The 20,149-nt window shown below is 38.7% G+C and overlaps 1 protein-coding gene across 1 annotated transcript in view; it reads right to left on the reverse strand.

Moving 5' to 3' along the window:
* The window catches only part of HTT (huntingtin), a 181,156-nt gene that overhangs the window by 80,243 nt on the left and 80,764 nt on the right, over nucleotides 1-20,149 (reverse strand). Inside the window, exons 27-36 of the mRNA XM_074951777.1 lie at nucleotides 17,733-17,859; nucleotides 16,891-17,018; nucleotides 14,758-14,868; nucleotides 13,813-13,890; nucleotides 11,672-11,895; nucleotides 10,796-10,874; nucleotides 10,479-10,640; nucleotides 5,752-5,807; nucleotides 3,307-3,455; nucleotides 1,996-2,132 (exon numbers count right to left, since the gene is read on the reverse strand). Coding sequence (XP_074807878.1) covers nucleotides 1,996-2,132; nucleotides 3,307-3,455; nucleotides 5,752-5,807; nucleotides 10,479-10,640; nucleotides 10,796-10,874; nucleotides 11,672-11,895; nucleotides 13,813-13,890; nucleotides 14,758-14,868; nucleotides 16,891-17,018; nucleotides 17,733-17,859 — 1,251 coding nt within the window. The remainder of the gene's footprint in view (nucleotides 1-1,995; nucleotides 2,133-3,306; nucleotides 3,456-5,751; nucleotides 5,808-10,478; nucleotides 10,641-10,795; nucleotides 10,875-11,671; nucleotides 11,896-13,812; nucleotides 13,891-14,757; nucleotides 14,869-16,890; nucleotides 17,019-17,732; nucleotides 17,860-20,149) is intronic.

The following is a 20,149-nucleotide window of genomic DNA, read 5'->3' on the forward strand; positions in this document are numbered from 1 at the left end:
TTCCTATTCTGCTCCACTTAGATAACATTTTTACACATTCAGGCATACAAGAAATAAAACTACGTAAATCCAGGAGAAGAAATGAAATATACGTCTATGGACAATAGTAAAAAATTCACTTCAGGCTAGAATTTATAAAAAGAACAAGTTTCTCTCTCAGATATGGTCATTTATGACAACCAAAATACCTGGTATTTCCCAGACCATTTTTTTTAAACAAATAAAAGCAAAATTTTCTGTGCTTTGTAAAGCCAAAATTTACAAGTGATTAGTCCAACAGTGGGAAGAATAGAGTATGAGATGAAATGCATGGGGAGTGGGAAGAAAAGCAAAACACTGGTAGTTGGCAAGTAAAAGTCTTCATATATTAGAAGGGTATCTGTATTTGCTCCTGTCTTAATGAAAGGAAGAATGGAAATGAGACATACATTAAAACTCTGATCTTGCAAGCTGTTCTATATGAATGGAACTAAAGTCAATGGAGTTCTGCACAGACGCAGGGTCTGCTTGTGTAGAGCAGTTTGCAAGATCAGGTCCTAATACTGGCTATTCCAGATGTCACCTAGAAACTCCTGTACTCTAGATAACACTAAAGGTTAAAAATAACCTATATGTGAATATACAGTTAATGTCAGAACACTTTATGTGAATAACAGTTTAATGTCATGTCAAAAAATGTATCCAAACACTATTTTATGACTAATTATGTAAAACTATAAATTCACTATCAACCTAAAATTTTAGTTGCAGAAATTAATTTCAGTCTGAACTTTGACACATAAAAAATAAGGTTTGCTAGAAATTTGGATGTTATAACTAAACTAAAAAAAAATAAAAAATAAATAAAGAGTTGCCTCTTCAATTGTACTCAAAAAGGCACATTCCTCCCATGAATACAAACGAGAGCAGCATTCCACAACTGGACGAAGTTCAATAAAAAAAAGTATTACGTTTCTGTTAAGTGTCTAGAATAAGCAAAAAGATTCCAGATCACTTCTTTCACAAGCACCTTTATGCTTTTTTCCCCCCTCTGTCTCCCAATATGCCTGGAAGGTTTTCTCTGTACTCGTCCATATGACCTCTACACTGTTCTCCAAAAAATCCTTCCATCTTAACGGTGAGGCTATTGATAAAATGACATCTGTCAATGGCTAGGTGAATAGTCATAAGTTACTGTTTGTTTTTTACTTGTCTGTAGTTATATCTTACAAAAAGTAAATGACTAGCAATCATCTAGTTGTTTCCATAAAAGCCTATGTAACTAAGCATTCCTATGATTGTTACTATGGATAAGATTATGTCATGGATTCCATGACTTTCAGAGACCTCCATGACATTTTCTGGTCAGCCCTGGGGTGGCAGGGCCAGAGCTGTCAGCCAGCAAGGGCCACCCGGAGCTCTGAGGCAGTGGAGCACTGGAGGTGTTGGCCACTCCCCGAGACCTGTCTGTGACTTTTACTAAAAAAAACTATGACAAAATCTTAGCCTTAATTACCTATGTACTCTCTCCCCCATTTTCTCCTATTTTTAGTTACACCCACTTATTGCATCTTGTCTTAAATTAGACTATCACTCAGGGAAACTACTGTCTCACTATGTGTTCATACAGGCCCTGGCACAATGAAGGTCCTGAATCTGACTAGCCTTTCAGTGCTACTCTAATATAGATAATAAACAAAGGACAATACTTTGCACTATATATGAAATCTACCTCTCTGCCCTATTATATAAATGTATGAAATAATGAATGCTTTTATTGTTTGCTTTTGAGCACTTGAGTTTGTACTCTTATGCCTACCAATTATGGGAAGGGCCAGAAAGCACTAAAATTTTTTATCCTGCACACCAAGAAAGCTCTCAGAACAAAGTCTGACTAATCAGGATTTGTTCAGAGAGGGATAAATGTCACCTGAAATGTTTTAAGTGTGGCCAGTCTAACAAATAATTCACATTATAAAACATACACAGACACACTAATCTGTCCACTTATCTTACCTGATGATACTGGATAAGTCTTAGCAGCATTGAAACCACCACCTCTTTTTGTGTTTCCAGTTCTTTTCCAGCATCAGCTTTATTTGTTCCTCGTAATACAAAGAGATCATGGACAATGGGTTGCAGAGCTGGTATAGCTAAAATTAAGATGTTTCATATTTCAATATTAAATGCAGGTTAGTTTTGAATAGTACAAAAAGGTTCTAACTCCCAGCAATTTTATTACTGAAAATTAGCACTTAAATTGTAAGGTTTCTATGAATACTTGCGGAAAACTTAAGTCATTTCCATCTCTGTTGTTCCTTCATCCCTACTGAAGCAGGGTCTAAGTCACTGTTAGAGACAGTTGACCTTTACCCCTTCAGGATTTTACACATTTTTCAAAAGACATGCCTTTCTCAGTACAATCTATGCATCTCTTACACCAACAGTTCTGGAATAAGGAAAGGCTTCCAATGTTTTTTTTCCAAAAGGAAGGCAAATAAAGGTAATATCAAAATAGATTCATCAAAACCTTTCAAAAATACAGCTGTGTTAACCTACTATTCACATAACTAACAAGCCCTAATAACATAATTATGTTGCTATTAAATATTGTTTAGCCACCATTTTCACTATTATTTTACTTTTAAAATTAGACAGAAAATTCCTAAAGAATTACAAGCAGAAATTTTGTCACGGTTGTAGCATGCAAGTAATTTTTAGTGATTTTACACACACATACATACACACATGCAACATTTTGGAACGTTTTAAAATTATATATCAGACGTTTAGATCAAAATCTAAGTCTCCTTTTTTCTGTGCTAGCAATGTATTGTATAAAGGTAGCAGAGGGTGTTATGTTGCCATGTTAAATATCAATTCAGCAACTGTAACAAACTGGTAACTGCAAATTTCAAGCAACCGGTTTTTTTCGTCATACGTTTTATGAGAAAGCAAGGGACAGATATCACTGGGTAGAACCAGGCAGACAGTATACCATCTTACCTAAGCAGCTCAAACATACTTAATTTATAGCTTTTCTTCTATACTCAAATCTCCTAATTACTCTGAACAAAAATAGCTAATTATGCATAATTGTGGCAGTAGTGTAAATGGGATAAATAATATTTTCTGTCAGGAGTAGGTTCATACCTTTGAACTAGGTTTAATATGTGAAAAATGTAGTTTGAAAAAATACAAAAAAAAACATACAAGTGTTTTCTGGGCTGATCAGCATGAGCCTAGCATTCCTTAGCACAGCACTGTATATTCTTTTTAGTATTCTGCAAATTGTTAGTAGTTTCACTGTTTTGGTTTTTAAGTTACCATGTGTAACAGCTTTCCTTCCACTGGCCATGATACCATCACACAGCTGAATAATCTTAGGAATTCCAATGATCTGTTTGGAGTGATATCGCTCATAAGACAACAATACGAGGAAGAAAAAGATATTAGGGATAATTGCCTCGGATTCCCTGGAACAAAAGAAAAATGTCAATACACACTACCTTCCCTTTACTAAACATACATGTCAGTTCTATACAGTAGAAAAATAACCTGCTTATGTTTCTTGGAAAATTCATGAACATACTCTTCTACTTCTATATAGTATTTCAGGCATTTCTGTGCCCCATTTTTTACTACAAGATCTTATTTAAAAGTTGAGTTTATTGAATTTCTCAATACTAGCTTACTAACATTTTTGTTCATATGAACTAGAACTAATGCAAATCAAGGATTACAATGCAAAAAAGAATAGTACCACCAGCCTCATTATAAAGGATTTATTTACATGAAAACAAGATCTGTTTAAATGGATGTAAACACTAAGCAGCAGAAACACTGAAACACCCATTCAGATCATGTTTATATAAACATCAAAAGTGTGCTAGGTGCTTTACAAAGCAGCAGGAAGGCAAAGACCCTGTGCTGAGAAGCTTATAACCTGATAGCCAGCATGTAGATGAAGATTGGAGGATGAGATATAAAAAGCAAGCAAAGTGAAGTTTATACCTTAATTCCACTTAGTTGTAATTTTTTTTTTTAAAGACTGGCTTAGTGTTTTTATTGCTTATTTTGGTAATTGACTCAGATTTTAAGGCCAGAAGGGAGGGACTGGTAGCAGGACTGGATTTTGTAGGCTTAAAGAAAGAAGTATGTTTTAAGGAAAGATTTGAAGGGAAGGATGGAGGCATCATACTTTTAGGTGGGGATTAAATTGACAAATTAAGAAACAGATCCTGCTTGCATGCAGTGTCCCTATTAAAAAACAAGGGAAGGGGAAAAAATAGCTAAAAATTGTTTGTAACTAGAATGTGAAAATTGCAACATATCATAATGCTAGTTCCTCAAAACCAGTGTAACTAGTTACAAATGAGAGCAAGGTGCCATTTTTTAAAAAAGTTCTCTTAAATATAAATTTTAAAATGTAAAATGGGGAAGTTACAATCTTGATGGACAGTTTAACAAAATGGAATAAAACATGGATTACAAACTACCATATGTTTGAGTGACAAAAGCTGACGGCTTGTCAAAGCTGTAGGGAAAACTGCAGTACTTAAAAACAAACAAGTTACTATTAATTAACCACTCTGCTTAGAACAATAATGATCATCTGTTGGCTATTATCCACTTAGGCAGCAAGCAACATTCCTAATCTACATCAAACTGGAACTCCTGCTGAACAATCAAAATGGAATGGCAGTTAGGAAACAAAGCATCGTTTGGAGACAAAAGTGATATTTTTAAAACTCGTTATGGAAAGCAATGGCAGTAAGCAATAAAACATGCATTAAGAGAAGGCACTTTGGAGGCATCCTGTCTTCAGGCACCAAAACAGTGCATAAATAGTCTAGTAATACATGCCCTGGAGTAGCTTAATGCTGTTACAGCATGTCCCATTTATTTTAACTGCTTTTTTAAAATGAATTTAGGGGAGTACAAAAATAGTTCCTAATGTAATGATTCCGTGCTTATTTTCTTCTCTCTACTATTCTGAGTATATTTGCTAGTTTTTATTTTTATTAAAATCCAATTTTTTAAAGCTCCTCTAGACTTGAGACATCCCCCTACTCCGTTCCTTCCTACCTCCCCTTTCAAAAGTAGTATGTGGCTCAAGGAGACACACAGCTCTCATGTCCCACTAAAAATCTAAACAACATTCCCAATGTTATTTTTTCAATATAAAATTAATACTGATTGCTGAGCCAAAAGCTGGCAATAAAGAGTTTTCACTACCAGAATGCATGGATCCAGGGACTCCCCCAAATTACAGATTCCCTCTGAAATTACCCAAACACAGAGAGAGAGAGTTTTTCAATACAGCAGAAGTAGTACAAATTAATATAGATTAGGATTATATTTCTTGCACTTTGCTCCACAACCCCTCCCATTACATAGTGCCCAAACCCCTTGAAGAAGCTGCCATGGGATTAGGGAAAATGGAAAACACATGACCTACAATGGAACTCTCCTCCTTTGGTGGACAGACACTACACTCTGGATGGATGTAAATGGAAATGTGGGGCCTTAAAGGTGTCAGAATTAATCACGGCAGGTTTTTGGAAAAAAAGACATAAGAGGGGTAGTGGGACAGTGGATAGTTCAAAGCAGCTAGTTATTTCCTCTAGATCCATTCCCCTTCTTAAAACAGACATACCAAAGAAACAGTAAAATTCAACAAGAGATTAACCCAAACTCTTCAATTGACCTGTGTGATTATATCCCATAATCTTACTATAGAAGGAAGAGATTTTATATGTCTGATTTTACCTGAACTGTCCCACTTCAATGTATTCAAACTGCTTTAGCACAAATCCAATAAACACCTGAAAACAGGATAAAAATAAGCATTAAGAACTGTACACATTCAGAGTGGCATAATATTGTCAATATTAATTTTTCATCTAAAACTAAACTGGCAGATGAAGATTTAAAAGTACATCTGTGGGTAAACAGATGAAAAGCACGGCTTCCCACACTTTGCTATAAGATGTTTGGAAGAGTTTCCTATGGCTAGGGTCCTACCAAATTCAGGATCCATTTTGGTCAATTTCATGGCCACAGGATTTTAAAAATAGTAAATTGCATTATTTCAGCTATTTAAATCTGAAATTTCACAGCGCTGTAATTGTAGGAGTCCTGAACCAAAAAGGAGTTTGATGTGGGGGGAAATCGCAAGATCAATATAGGTGCGGTTGTGGTACTGCTACCCTTACTTCTACACTGCTGCTGGTGTGGCGCTGCCTTCAGAGTTGGGCACCTGGCTAACAGCTGCTGCTCTCCAGCCACTCAGATCTGAAGGCAGTGTAGAAATAAGGGTGGCAATACCACAACCCCCCTAAAATAGCCTTGCAACCCCCCTGCAACTCACTTTTGGGTCAGGACCCCCAATTTGAGAAATGTTGGTCTCCCCCATGAAATCTGTATAGTGTAGTGTAAAAGCACAAAAGACCAGATTTCACGATCCATGACGCGTTTTTCATGGCCATGAATTTGGTAGGGCCCTACCTATGGCTAAGGCTGCAATTTAGTCACAGAGGTCACGGATTCTGTGACTTCAGCCAGCTCCAGCTGGGAGCTGCAGGGTCCTCTGCCGCCAGCAGCAGGCAGACCTCCCACAGCTCCCAGCCGCCAGCGCCACCGGGTGGGGGGGACCCCTAGAGCTCCCCGCCATTTGGGGTGGCACGGGGACCCCCGCCACTTCCTGCCGCCCCCAGAGTCCGGAACCGCCAGTGGAGGGGGACCCTGCAGCTCCCAGCCCACCCTCAGCTGCCCAGGCTCCTCGTTTTATCACGGATATTTTAGTAAAAATCAGGGACAGGTCACAGGTTTCTGTGAATTTTTCATTATTGCCCATGACCTGTTCCGGACTTTTACTAAAAATATCCGTGACAAAATCAGAGCCTTACCTATGACAATACATGAACGCTTAGAAGAGAATTTGAGTCTGTGTTGCAACTTTATAATTTACATATATTTACATGACAGCATTATATATTTTATACAAATATCTAACATTTAATGAAGTGTTATGGTTGAGAAAACATGAGCTTAAATTAGCTAATGCAGATTTAATATTGAAACTTCAGATTTAACTCTGATCCCTTGTACTTGCGCATCCAAATAAGGTTTTTCTTTTCATATATAAATTTTACTCCTGGATGAATTCTGTGACAAAAAATTAAGAATTCTGCAAAATTCTGCATATTTTATTCATCAAAATAACACAATATAATTACACCAGTTTCAATTATTTTTGATAATTTATTTCAAAATACCTGTCAGCAAGTATGTCTGTAACAATACAGACCCCCCCCCCCCCAAAAAATTCGGGAAATGTTTGACAAATAGGCAAATTAATACAGAACTTTGAGTAATAATTCATTTAAACTACAACATAGAAACATATTCCCCGCACCCCTCAGAAACAGTGCAAAGGCTTGGGGAAGTCAGAAGTAATGGAAGAGCTGAGGGAGAGGGAAGGAGCCTGGGAGTGAACCTGGAGGGTTGTTGGGTGTGGATGGGAGAAGTACGGAACATTGGGGGGGTGGGGGGGAAAAGAGAGAAACGGACAGAGGAATTGTTAGGGAGTTGGGGAGCCTCCCCCATGCAGAACCTCACTGACTCATAGACAGCCTCATTGTCAGTCAGGCACATCTGTCTCTGTCCCAGTGTGTCCCTGCAGTCCACCTTCCCCATCCCCGTGTGGCCCTGCCACCCCTCCCCGCACATCCCCATGTGGCCCTGCAGTCTCCCACTCCCATTCAGACCCTGGCTCGATGCGGTCGCCCTACTAGCTCCTGAGCCCATGCCCCACTAGCCCTGCAGAACCCCAGTCTGTGACCACCCAGTAGCCCCCTGTGCCCCACTCTATCTGTCCCCCCCACCCCCCCAATATCCCCATGCCTCCTAGCCTGGCTCCGTGGGCAGGGTGCTGTGATGAACGCAGCTGCCTACTGGCTGTTGCTGGCACCTGTACTGTTAATAAACAGGTGCAGGATTGTATGACATCACTGCTTTCTATGGAGGTTCTTAAAGTGGGTAACAATAATGACCAGTGAGACTTAATGAGTAACCTTTAGCCCCTTCCGTAACAACAACTTTAGCTGTACTAGCTCTGCAAGGCTCACTAGACTGCTAGCTGTTCTGGCACCACAGCAGACTCTGGTGGGCGAAAGGCGGAACTGCAGCACTTCTCAGGCAGGATGTATTTTCTGTGCAGAATTCCCCCAGGAGTAACATTTACAGACAATTCCAGCTGGTAATATATAACAATATATAACCTTAATTATAGGATGGTGCAGAACAGCATTAATAGTCTTCAGGGCTGGCTGGATGTTTAAAACTTGCTATATACAGATGTTTTAATACTCATTATATGTGGATATCACACAGGCTTTTTCTGTGGATATTGCTGTACAAATATATAAGTGTTATTTTATGCCTTGTAGTTAAAAAAATGTAGTGCTAGTCAGCCACAGACTCAGACTTTAAGACCAGCAGGGACCATTGTGATCAACTAGTCTGACTTCCTGAACATCGCAGGCTACAGCATCTCTCCCACCCACTCCTGTAATCCATAACCTCGGGGTCAGTTACTGACAGACATTCTCAAATCATGATTTAAAGACATAAAGATACAGAGAATCCACCATTTACTCTAGTTCAAACCAGCAAGTAACCCATGCCCCACACAGCAGAGGAAGGTGAAAACTCCGAAGGTCTTTGCCAGTCTGACCTGGGGAAAAATTCCTTCCCGACCTCACATATGGCAATCAGTGAGACCCACCTGTCAGACACCTGGGAAAGAATTCACTGTAGTAACTCAGAGCCCCGGCCATTTGGCAGAACAGCAGCTGGAGATATTTTGCTACTAGCAGTTACAGATGGGCCACATGCCATAGTAGGCAATCTCACCATACCATATTCTCCATAAAGCTCAGTCTTGAAACCAGTTAGATGTATTGCCATGTAGCCATGCTATGGTACTTACTAATAGCCATAATATTTAAAGTCTAAATTCCTTGGGACAGTCTCCCCTATGGACCAGTCAGTACCAGAAACATCTGTGCTTTAATTAACACAGAAAAAATAATTTGATAAGGTATGTTAAAAGACCATGAAGGTTGCAAAGCAAAGCATGCAAATATCAGCAAATGCCAAAATGCCCCCTAGTACTTTATACACTATGTACTACATCAAAGTATATGATCATGTGATTTTTTTTTATTATTATTTGTATTACACTAGTGCCAAGGAGCCCAAGTCATGGAGCAGGAGCCCAACTTGCATCCGGTGCTCCTTGGCATAGGGCCGACATCTCCCCGTGCCCAGCATTTGGCCCTATCTGGGTGCTACTGCAACCCACTACACTAGGAGAAGCCTAGGGGAACCCCTCACCATAGGATGGGCAACTCCCCCAGCCCACCCACCCCCCACCTCCGCTATCAGTGCTCTACCTTGCCCTATTCTCATATGAGGAACCCCAGAGACATCAGAAAGCTTGAAGTAACCTTTGAAAACTGAAAATATCCTTACTCAAAGGGGCAAATGCATCTTTACACCAATGAGAATCCAGAGTAATTTTATTTCCAGAGGATCCCTACTTATTCAGTGTACAAGATAGATCAGGGGTTCTCAAACTTGGGGTCGCAAGGTTATTACATGAGGGGTTGCGAACTGTCAGCCTCCACCCCAAACCCCGCTTTTCCTCCAGCATTTATAATAGTGCTAAATATATTTTAAAAGTGTTTTTAATTTATAAGGGGGGGGGGGGTCACACTCAGAGGCTTACTATGTGAAAGGGGTCACCAGTACAAAAGTTTGAGAACCACTGAGTTAGATGGTGATTAATAACTGCTAGTGGGTATAAAACTTGCAGATTCATGTCCCCAGATCCTCATTAAGTATGCTTTGGAGAAAATTCTCAAGTTGATAATGTATGCAAATGGCAGCCAGCCAGACAATCTACAATTTAATCTATTCTCGCAATGTCACATACTGGGAATATAAAATTAAGATCTCTATCTTTGCCTACTTTGATTAAGTAGTAATCAGAATGATTCTGACAACCAACCACCTTTTCCCTACTTGTAATTATAACATATTCCTGTTTAATAATCTTCATTGTAATAAAATGGTTTGGCAGTGAGATAGGCTGTTACATTTCCAAACGAAGTTTTGATAATTTAGAAATTATTATTTCTAAATGAATGGTTTTGCGGATTTATACATTCACCCATATGCTACATAGCGCATGACAACCAAAAAATATGAACCTAACTAGAAATGATCATGATCTTCATAGCCCTGAAGAGTGAAATACAATTTCTGTAATTTCAATTTTAAATCACAGTTCTCATTTACGGTGCTATTAGTAGGACAAGGAAGGTAATTATTTTTACAATAAAATCTTTTAGCTTGGCAGCGTCCCTCTCAGAACTAGAGTTCTCGAATCTGCTATAAACTGACCAAAATGAGAATACAGTGTGACTAACCTGATCCGAATCTAGAAGACAGTAGTTAACCCGTAGCTGAACCAGCTGGGCTAGTAGATCTAAAACCTGCCTCTGTAGTTGTACCGACGTTGTTGTAGTGTATTGCTTTAAAGCTTTTATAACAAGGGGTTCAAACAAGCGAATGTGATTGTGAATAGCATTCTATGAAAAAGAAAGAACAGTTTAAAGCCACATATTGTCTATACGAGATTCCAGTTCAAAACCAAATTGTTAAAAATACAGCTTCATGTGGATAAAAAGATAAATCTTTCCCCTCCTTTTATTTTACTCTTTCTTTAAGAACGTATTTTAAATACCTTGTCAGCACGATGTTTTGTTACACTTGTAAGGCTAGTTTTCAGTTGCGTAGAAACTTTCTGCAGCACATCAAACCATCTGTCAAAATAAAAAAATTAAAACAAAGGAATACATTTGAGAAAATTCTTACATGCACACTCCCTACTAATATTTTATTTATCTAACATTAGCTTTGTGATAGGGCTTGATTGCTTCCAGTATTTTAGTAAGCTAAGAGAAAATTAGAAAGTAAAAATTTACTTCGCTTCAAGTATTTTAGTAACCAGATAATTGGAGAGTACAAATTCACTGGAACATCTACTGTACACCAAGGGTAGAAACAATGCAAACTTCCGCACATTGTCCTACTAATATATTTGTAGACTGACTAACTGCAGGCTTGAGAGGAGAATTTAGTCTCCATTCCTTTGCCTCTCAAGACTCTCAACACGAATGCCAATTAGTGAAAAATAAAGAGAGTTTAACACACCAGTATTAATATTAATATTTATTAAATAGCACATATATAAACTTAACATTTTCTTCTAAATATAGATATATACAAAGGCTGTATTTTTGCATTAAATTTATTTTCCGCTTTGCTTTGTGAAGCACGTTTGTTCTATCCACAATATAGTATGGTCCCAGAGAGCAAATTAGTAAAGGCAAGATAAAATATGTTATTTCAAAAGACTATAAAAAAAAATTCCTGCTATTGACAACAATATATTATAATTTCAATATGTAAGAGACTTCAATAATTTAAAACTTCACAACAGCACTGTTCAGTACTTTTAATGATGTTATGATTTATTGTTTTCAGCTAGAATGTTTTGATTAGTCTGATGAAAGTTAACACACTATACCACATACACATGAAAAACAGTAACAGTTACCCTGAAGCATCATGTTCCTGCTCTGCCTGTACCATGTTCCTTAGACTCGCATCAGCAAGTGCCTGTGTAAAGTGCGTATAAGGGGCCATGAAGCAGTAATGATAAAGACCAGGCCTCAAATTAGAAGAGCCTAAACGCTGGGCTTTGCCTTGAGATTTGCTGGGGTTTGATGATAAGCCATCATATTGAGATGCCAAGTTTGTTCCAAATAAAGTCTTCAGCAACTAAGGAAAGATGTGAAAAAAATGAACATTTCTGAAACAACATGACTTGAATCCCCACCCTCCCAAAAAGCATTTTATGAATGAGGCTGTCACATGGTAGTCTAACGTGCCAACTGTGCATCATGGACTCAAATACTATTTCTGGTTCTTTCCCCTTCATAAACTCAGGAGCCTTAAAAATAAAGAAAAAATACACTAAACACTTTTAGTTCCCATAGATATGGGCATAAGTTACAAAAATTCCCATGGCATCTTCAAAATAATATAGTGACCTGCTAAAGCAAGCCCCACCCTTGGAATTAAAGCAATATTTTGTCCAAGCTAAACAAAATCTTTTCAGGCTGGTACAGCCCTCTGACAGGCTTCCAAACTAAGCTCAGTCTTCCAAGGCTGGAACAAGCCATTGCTTAAGATAAGATCCCAGACTGACTCAATCTTTCAGTACTAGAGAAAGCTTTATAGTGCCAGTGCAGCATGGGAAAAAAAGAGATGGCGCAGCATACTTCCCCCCATTCAGCAAAGGGGGAAGAGGAAGGACTGAACTGGGAGAGACTCCGTCCCAGCCTTGCTCCTGGGACAGTGCAGCTTCATACTGTATCTTACCCTGGCTGAATTACAAGCTACCAGCACAAAATACTCAACTATGCGAGTCCACCCCAAATGTCTATATGTAATCAGTCTGGTATGCCATCCTATGAAAACTGGATTTTGTTTCTACATTTTTAAAATACCTCTTAATAAGCTTTTACTTAAATATGAATGGAATTTTATGGCTTGTTGTTTACCTTGAATAAGAAGCTTCTTTATTTGCTGTTGGAACTAAGCCAACCATGAAAGCAAGCAAATTTGAGAAGAAACTTGATCACTTGCACTGAATTTGGTTCTGATGAAGACTACTGTCTATAATTTATTTTTTTTAATATATATTTATAAATTATTTTTTGTGTTTTCACCTGTTTTTTATCTTTCAATCCCATCACTGGTTCCTATATGGCCCAGGTCATCTACTACCAAAGTCATAACTAGAGTTTTCCTTGTGGTAGCCTTTACAAAGAAATGTTATAGGGAGCATGCATATTTGACTTGTGCCTACCTACTAGGTCATGCTAGGACATCATAGACAACACTAATGAATCCATGAAGAGTGGGTATAGTTGGAAGTCTTTGTGTTTAGTAGGGTACTCTAAAAACGTACTAATTTTGTAATTAAGTATTTGATTAACTTTACAGTAAAATAGTTAGTTTACTTCTGTATTTTTTTTAAATTAGAGCCTAAAATAGGTGCTAGATAAACCTCAGCAATAAACTGCCAGAAACTCATTATGCTGAGGGATAAAAGAAACCCATAAAATTAAGAATTATATAAAAATAATACTGTGATTCTATTGCACCTTTAATTCAAGAATCAAATAATTTATGAACCTCAATGAATTAAGCCTCACCACCTCAATGGGAGGCTCATCAGGTCAGGGGGGAAGAGGGAGGATGAGAACAGGCATATTAAGTATCCCAGAGGTCACATAAGAAATCTATGGGAAAATCAAGAATAATACCCAGATCTCTCAACTCCCTACCAGTCCTTTAAACTCTGCTTCCTACCCTCTCTTAAATGCACTCTGTAACCAGATAACTGGAATAATTTGTCTCCTGACACTTAATAATAAAGTTCCTTTAATAAGGGTTAGTGTGTCAAGAGAAATTATTCAGATGGCACAAGGGGTTCCAGAACAAATCACACAAGTGATTTAAAGTGACCTAAAAGAATTTATCTATTCTATCCTCCCTGGCCACTACAAGGTTGTTTCTTAGATGAAGCTCCCTTCCCCTACACTCCCTTCCTTCAGAATGAGAATAGTTGTGCTAACTCAGTGCTAACACTGCCACCCCCCCAAATACAAACAAAAGTTACTTCCTTACCTGCTGTACACAAACTGTTGCCATCATTGGTTCTCTATTGAAACAGGATTTCAGATATCCCAAAATCTCTTCAACGCACTAGACACAAGTTTAACAGTCATTTAATCAAAATTTCTTCATGAAGTAAAAGAGAAGCTATTATTACATATTTCTCAGACAAAAAAAAAATGCAAAACTGTAGGCTTTAAAACCAGAAATATGTACCAGAAAGAAACCCAGAAAGTTACAATTTAAATCTACACTTGCATACAAACTTTTTAAGGTATGTCAAAGACCACCAAGTTGAACAGCCCAGTTAAATTAAGATCTGAAAATATCAAACTCGGGGGAAAAAAAAGAGCAAAACCTGATTATTTTCTTCATTTAATATAAATATAGTGTAATTATGTGACTATAATAAGAGTAAGACTCAAAGATCTCTAACTTTCTTGAAAAATGAAAGCCCTGTATCTTAAATTATGCAAAATTATTCAGCTTTTCAGTAGTTAACTTTACACAGTAAACCTACTGATGATGTTTTAATTAGTTAAGTGTGGATATTTTCTCCACAAATCAAAAATGAAAGAATCACCAAATTCTGACTGTGGTGAGGTACAAATCACACAACTCATCATGGACAACTGTCCCATTCATGCTTACACTGGTTGCACAAGGGGGGATCCATCTAGCTGCCCCAGAAGGATTAGAATGCCTTTCAAATCTTAAAATTCAATTATAATCCCAGCACATTGCTTTTCAAATGCCATATGAAAAAAGAAGATATGACACCCAGGCTTTAAAGTTCACTTACTATGCAACCCAATATTTTGTCATTGTCTCCAAGATCTGTCAGCCTTTCCAAGCACTAATACTGGAAGGATGAACTAAAATTTCGTTAAATACTTGCTTCCCTATGCACGTTATAAATATGGCTCATTTCACATTATATTAAATAAAGCAACACACCTTTCCAATGTCTTGAAGAGTTGCAAGTTCCAAAATTTGAGAGAGGACATCCAGAGCAGATCGCAGGAAACCTCCAAATTTTTCGATGTTGTTCTGAAGATCCAGTGTAACCTGGTCAAAATAGTTAGAAGAGTAAAGGTTTTAACCCAGCAAAGTTATTAGATAGTCAGGTGGAAGTTAGAGAAAGAAAAAATGGGTGCTGGGATAGAATAGACCTCCACCTCTAAGTCCTCATCAGAGGCCCGATTGTTGTTCTTGAAAGAGCTGCAGTTTGAGTTGACTGTAATGTCCCTTTGTGGACTGGCTTACAGACCTGGTCTTCTGGCCTGATGTAATTCCCATGGTGCCTATATGATGCAAGGGTCATGGGGGCAAATACCAAGGAGTAGGTCTCAGAGCTCTATGTCTGGGGTAATAAAAATGAGCCCTCAACTCCCTCTCTAAGGTGTATGGATCTGAATACCTAGACCTCAGGGAATGCACCGGTGACACCTCCCTGCTATTATCTGAGCCAGAAGAGGAGTATTCCTCTTGCAAAGAGAGAGAAGTACCAGACAGAATAAGGGGAACACACTCATGACTTGTATATACAATCATTTAGTAAAGAGCAAGCTTCAATATTAACCTATAGCACTGCAATGTGCTGCACAGAAACTGTGTGTGGACCCTGCTGCTGCACACTAGAAGTTCCCTACTGGGTCAAACTTATTACAGAAAGTCAAAGCACACTTAGGAAATTTTAGTGCACAGCAAAAGGCTCTGTATGGACAGTTAGTGAGTGGCACACTGGATCTCTGCAGATTTGCATCCCAGCTTGATGCTCACTAACTCACTGTAGAGACAAGCACTCAGGCCATATCCCAATTGGTACTGCTAATGCTCTCAGAACTGGTAAAGGTACTTTCACGCCAAACAGCGCTGAGTCCAGTACCACGGGAATCCTTTACACCATGTAGGGTTTCAGTACTGAGGGTGCCAGTGCTGGAGGCAAGCAAATGGAGGGCATCAGAACCATAGTCGTTGTTACTGGCTATATTGGTACCAAGGTGTCAGTATTGGGCAATTTCCAAGGTACCAAAGAGGCCAGTCCTTGAACACAGTGCCTGGTGACTTAGTGAGTGCTAGAGGGACCCTTCTGGGGCATTGAACTACTCTTTTCAAAGGCAATTTGAGAGGATTTCTGGCTTCTTGGAGTAGGACCTGGTGAAGGAGACCTACATCTCTTTCCCTTAGAGGCTCTGTACTCTTTTCTTCCCCCAGCCCCAAAGGTTTTACCAGTTGAGGAGGATGAATTTTTAGAGGTGCCCATTTCAGATCTGTGAGCACAGGAGCTGGTGGAAGCACTGAGGACGATTGCTCAAGATTTTCAGCCCTAGCCATTGCAGGATATGAAGAAGGATGCCTCAATGTCTATTTAGAAGCTATTTCAGGTGGGATTCTTGCCTTTTGAGTTCTTTGAAAATGATTTACAATAGTACATAGTATGTACCCCTTACCAAGGAACATTAAGCACCATGTGTGCCCATCATTAGGGGGAACTACCGCCTCGCATGCAAGGAAACTTTTAAAGCCTAGAAATTTGTGTTCAATCATAATGGCTGGACCAGGTACTGGGAAAGTCCTACAGGCAAAGGAAAGTTTTATCTCCTCAAATGAGGAAAGGAAACACTACCAAAAATGACAGGTTTCTGAGTAGCAGCTGTGTTAGTCCGTATACGCAAAAAGAAAAGGAGTACTTGTGGCACCTTACAGACTAACACATTTATTTGAGCATAAGAACTGCTAAGTGTGTATCTATTTACTACACAATGGACAGGCTACACAGTGAGCGAGAAGTGTAGACACTGCAAGTTCCAACTACTAGCCACGGACACTGAGAAGGAATCGAGGGATGGCTGGGGTTGGCCCACCCTTTATATGCCTTCAGGTTGGAGGGACAAAGACCCTGAGGGTGCCAGTATTGCCACAAAGGATACTGCTGGCCAAAAGAATATGAATTTCAGTTCTTAGGGCAAATTCACAGTGGACAATATGGACAGGCACTCAAAGCAGAATGAAACTTACAACACGGGGAGTGTAACACTAGCAGAAAAGAGTTTTCTTGTATTTCACCTGAAGGACATGGTATTGTACCTTATAGTTAGCATGGGTAGCTTTCAAGACATCATATAACTTGAGATACGATGGAAGATGATAGAAACTGCCCAGTGACGACGATTTGCTTGTTGGAGCAGGCCCTGAAGTATCGGTTTGCCTAGTAGCTTATGAAAAGAGAAAAATAATCCTGATCAATTAGCACATTAACTATTTTCCATGGTGTTCCTGAATATTTAATTTAACCACTTTGAAATGCACTGTAATATGAGTCAACATATATATTTGAATGATAAGATCAGAACTGTGTTTAAGCTCATAGAATGACTCAGGGGACCGGCATTTACAGTATTATATAACAGTACATTCTATGCAAATCAGCTACAAAATAAGACAGCTAACCCATACAGAACTCATTTCTGAAGTTCCCAAGAATTATTTTAAAGCAGAATTAACTTTTTCTCCTTTTACTCCTGCCTATTTCCGCAATAGCTACAGAAAAACCTGCAAGCTCTTATATTTTCAGTATTTAGATTTTTGCTTTCCAGAATCACCCACTCAGTGCTCTGAATAGGAGCACAGCTTCCATTTGCAAAGCATATATACAAACTATTTTTGGTTTTAGTCACCAGTTTATGGGATTTGAAAGCATGATTGTAACAGCAAGAGGCACAAATCCATACTGCTACCAAAGAGTTCATGGGTTCTTTATGAAAAAGTATTGCCACTCAAGATTTAGTACTGAGAATAATTTGACCTTCTTCTGACTATACGCAACCTTCTTCAGAATTAACATTGGAACTTCACAGTAAAGTGAATTATGCAAATCAGTATTTCTTCCCAATACACCATGTACGTACGTACACACAATATCTCCTTACCTGGATTAGTTTCACTACCCTTTTTAGGGCTCATTGGTACAGATGTTTGTTCCACAGGTTCTCTCTCTTTCCCTTTCCGACGAATTGGACTTAGAGAAGGTGGGTTTGAGAGAGAAGGTAATGTTGCCTGAAATAACAACGTTTGAAACAGTGTGACAGCTTAAATATCAGCACTTTTTCTTTCAACTAAACATAGAATACATTTATAGGGATACACACATTTAATTACACCTGCCTTTTTCAACAATGGTTGCACCTAATCTTATTAGTTTGGGGATGTGAAGCTGTATGATTCTTGTTGCTACCATTGTTATATAATTGCAACAAATATTATACAAAGTATGTCATGTAAGGTATCAATGGAAAAGTTACAATCTATCAAATATGATTATCCTGTTTGTATGCATGTATCATCTTTGTATCTAAAGTTATGAATATTGACTATACACCTGTATTTCAAGTGTTTGCGTTCCTGGATTAACACCCATCAGGTAGTTTACATCCAGTCTAGCTAGCACACTGAATTGACCATTCAAGTTGATGGCCCATCAACTAACACAATGGGTCATAAAAGTTTATCCTCATCCAACTGGCTTGCCTGAGGACCTTTTAGCCAGAATATGCATAATGGCTACTTCTGTGACTCATCAAAGCATGCAAGGGCATGTGATTAGCTCATGTGACCCTGGACTCTATCTTGTGCCTGTACTTTTCCACAAATGAAGACTGAGAGCGTCCATTCCACATGGGAGGATGTATAAAAAACCCTGGAAGAGCATTTTGCCTCTTTCCTGCTCTGAACTCTGGACTATGAACTTACACTAACAGAAGCATTATAACCAATGGACTGGAGACCTTCCAATCTTTTGGAAGCTACCAGAGACTTTACAAACCAGCAATTTATTCCATCACTGCTTCAAACCTGATACGTACAACCACTGCAAAATTTTTGTATTTGATTCCTTTTCTCTTATAAACCTTTAGATATTAGATACTAAAAGATTGGAAACAAAGTGATTATTGGGTAAGACCTGAGTTATACATTTACCTGGCTATGTGGCTGATCTCTTGGAATTAGAAGAACCCCTTGTTTGATTAAATTGGTTTTAGATAACCACTCTTCATATAGCCTAGTGTCTGGGTGGTAAAATAAGTGCTGGAATGCCTAAGGACACTGCATTTCTGACTTCTTGTTAACTGGTATGGTGAGACAGAAGTTTGCTTTTGTTACTGGCTTGATATATCTTATGGAAGAATAATCATCAGTTTGGGGTGGGTCTTCCCCGTTTCTCAGCAGTTTGTCCAGAATCTGGTATTCTCAGCTGTGACCCCCTGAGGCACGGTGACAGGCGGCCAGGATGCAATTGTGTTGGAGAGGAGAGGAGAATATAGTAATATTTTAAGTCTCAATTTGAGCATAAGAACTACAGAGACCAAGGACACAGATTAAGTTTTATTACTAACTTTCTTTGGGTTCAAAACAGGTAAAAGAATAGCAAAAGCATTCTACTATATCCTTAGCAGCCTGACACCCTTAATGGACATTATGTAGTTAAGTCTCAGAATTTAGTCTACATTAAAAAAACGTGGCGAGCAATACCTTTCAAGCTACATTCTATAAAACAAACCTCCCACTGTACATCCGAACACTAAAAACAGCCTCTTTCAATTTAAAATGTGTTTGGGGCTACATAACAAGCCAGCCAACCAGACTGAAAGTAGCACTTGGCAACAATTTACCATAAGTGCATGACCCCAGTGCTTTGAACTCTCTACTGGCTCCTCCATAGTACAGAGTATAGGTCAAGGTTTCTGCTCTGATGCTCAAAGTCTTCCATGGGATTAACCTTGGTGACTTGAGAGATCATCTCTCCTTCCATGACCATGACCTAACTCCATGAGAGCTAAATTCTACAAGAAAAATGAAACTGTCCACCAACAAGGGGGAGGCTCATGAATGCAGTAGACAGAAAATAAACTTGCTCCCCCAGAGGTAGGAATGACCATGTACTTCAATATTTTCTAAACTAAATGCAAAACTTGTTTCTTTGCCTTCACATCCTCAGTCAGTTCTTCCAATAAGCAAATAAAAATAAATTTTAAAACCGTGTTAACTAATCAAACTATTTCTCATGCAGGAAGAAAGAAGGTTGTTATTTCTATATTCTTGGGAGGCATTAAAATGTTATGGTTATTGATAAATGAGACAGAAGGGATAAATATTAATAAACCCTCTGGAGAGCTGCAATAGCAGCAATAATGATGCTACCACTCAGGATACATCCACCCTGCACTTGGAGGTCTGGTGGCAGCATGGGATGGCATATCCGTGCTAGTTAGCATGGCTAAAAATCGGAGTGAAGAAAAGGCAGCATGAGACGCTGGCCACTTACTCGTGTTGCTAACCCTCACTGAGG

Source organism: Natator depressus, chromosome 4 (genome assembly GCF_965152275.1).
Source record: "Natator depressus isolate rNatDep1 chromosome 4, rNatDep2.hap1, whole genome shotgun sequence".
Lineage (NCBI taxonomy): Eukaryota > Metazoa > Chordata > Testudines > Cheloniidae > Natator > Natator depressus.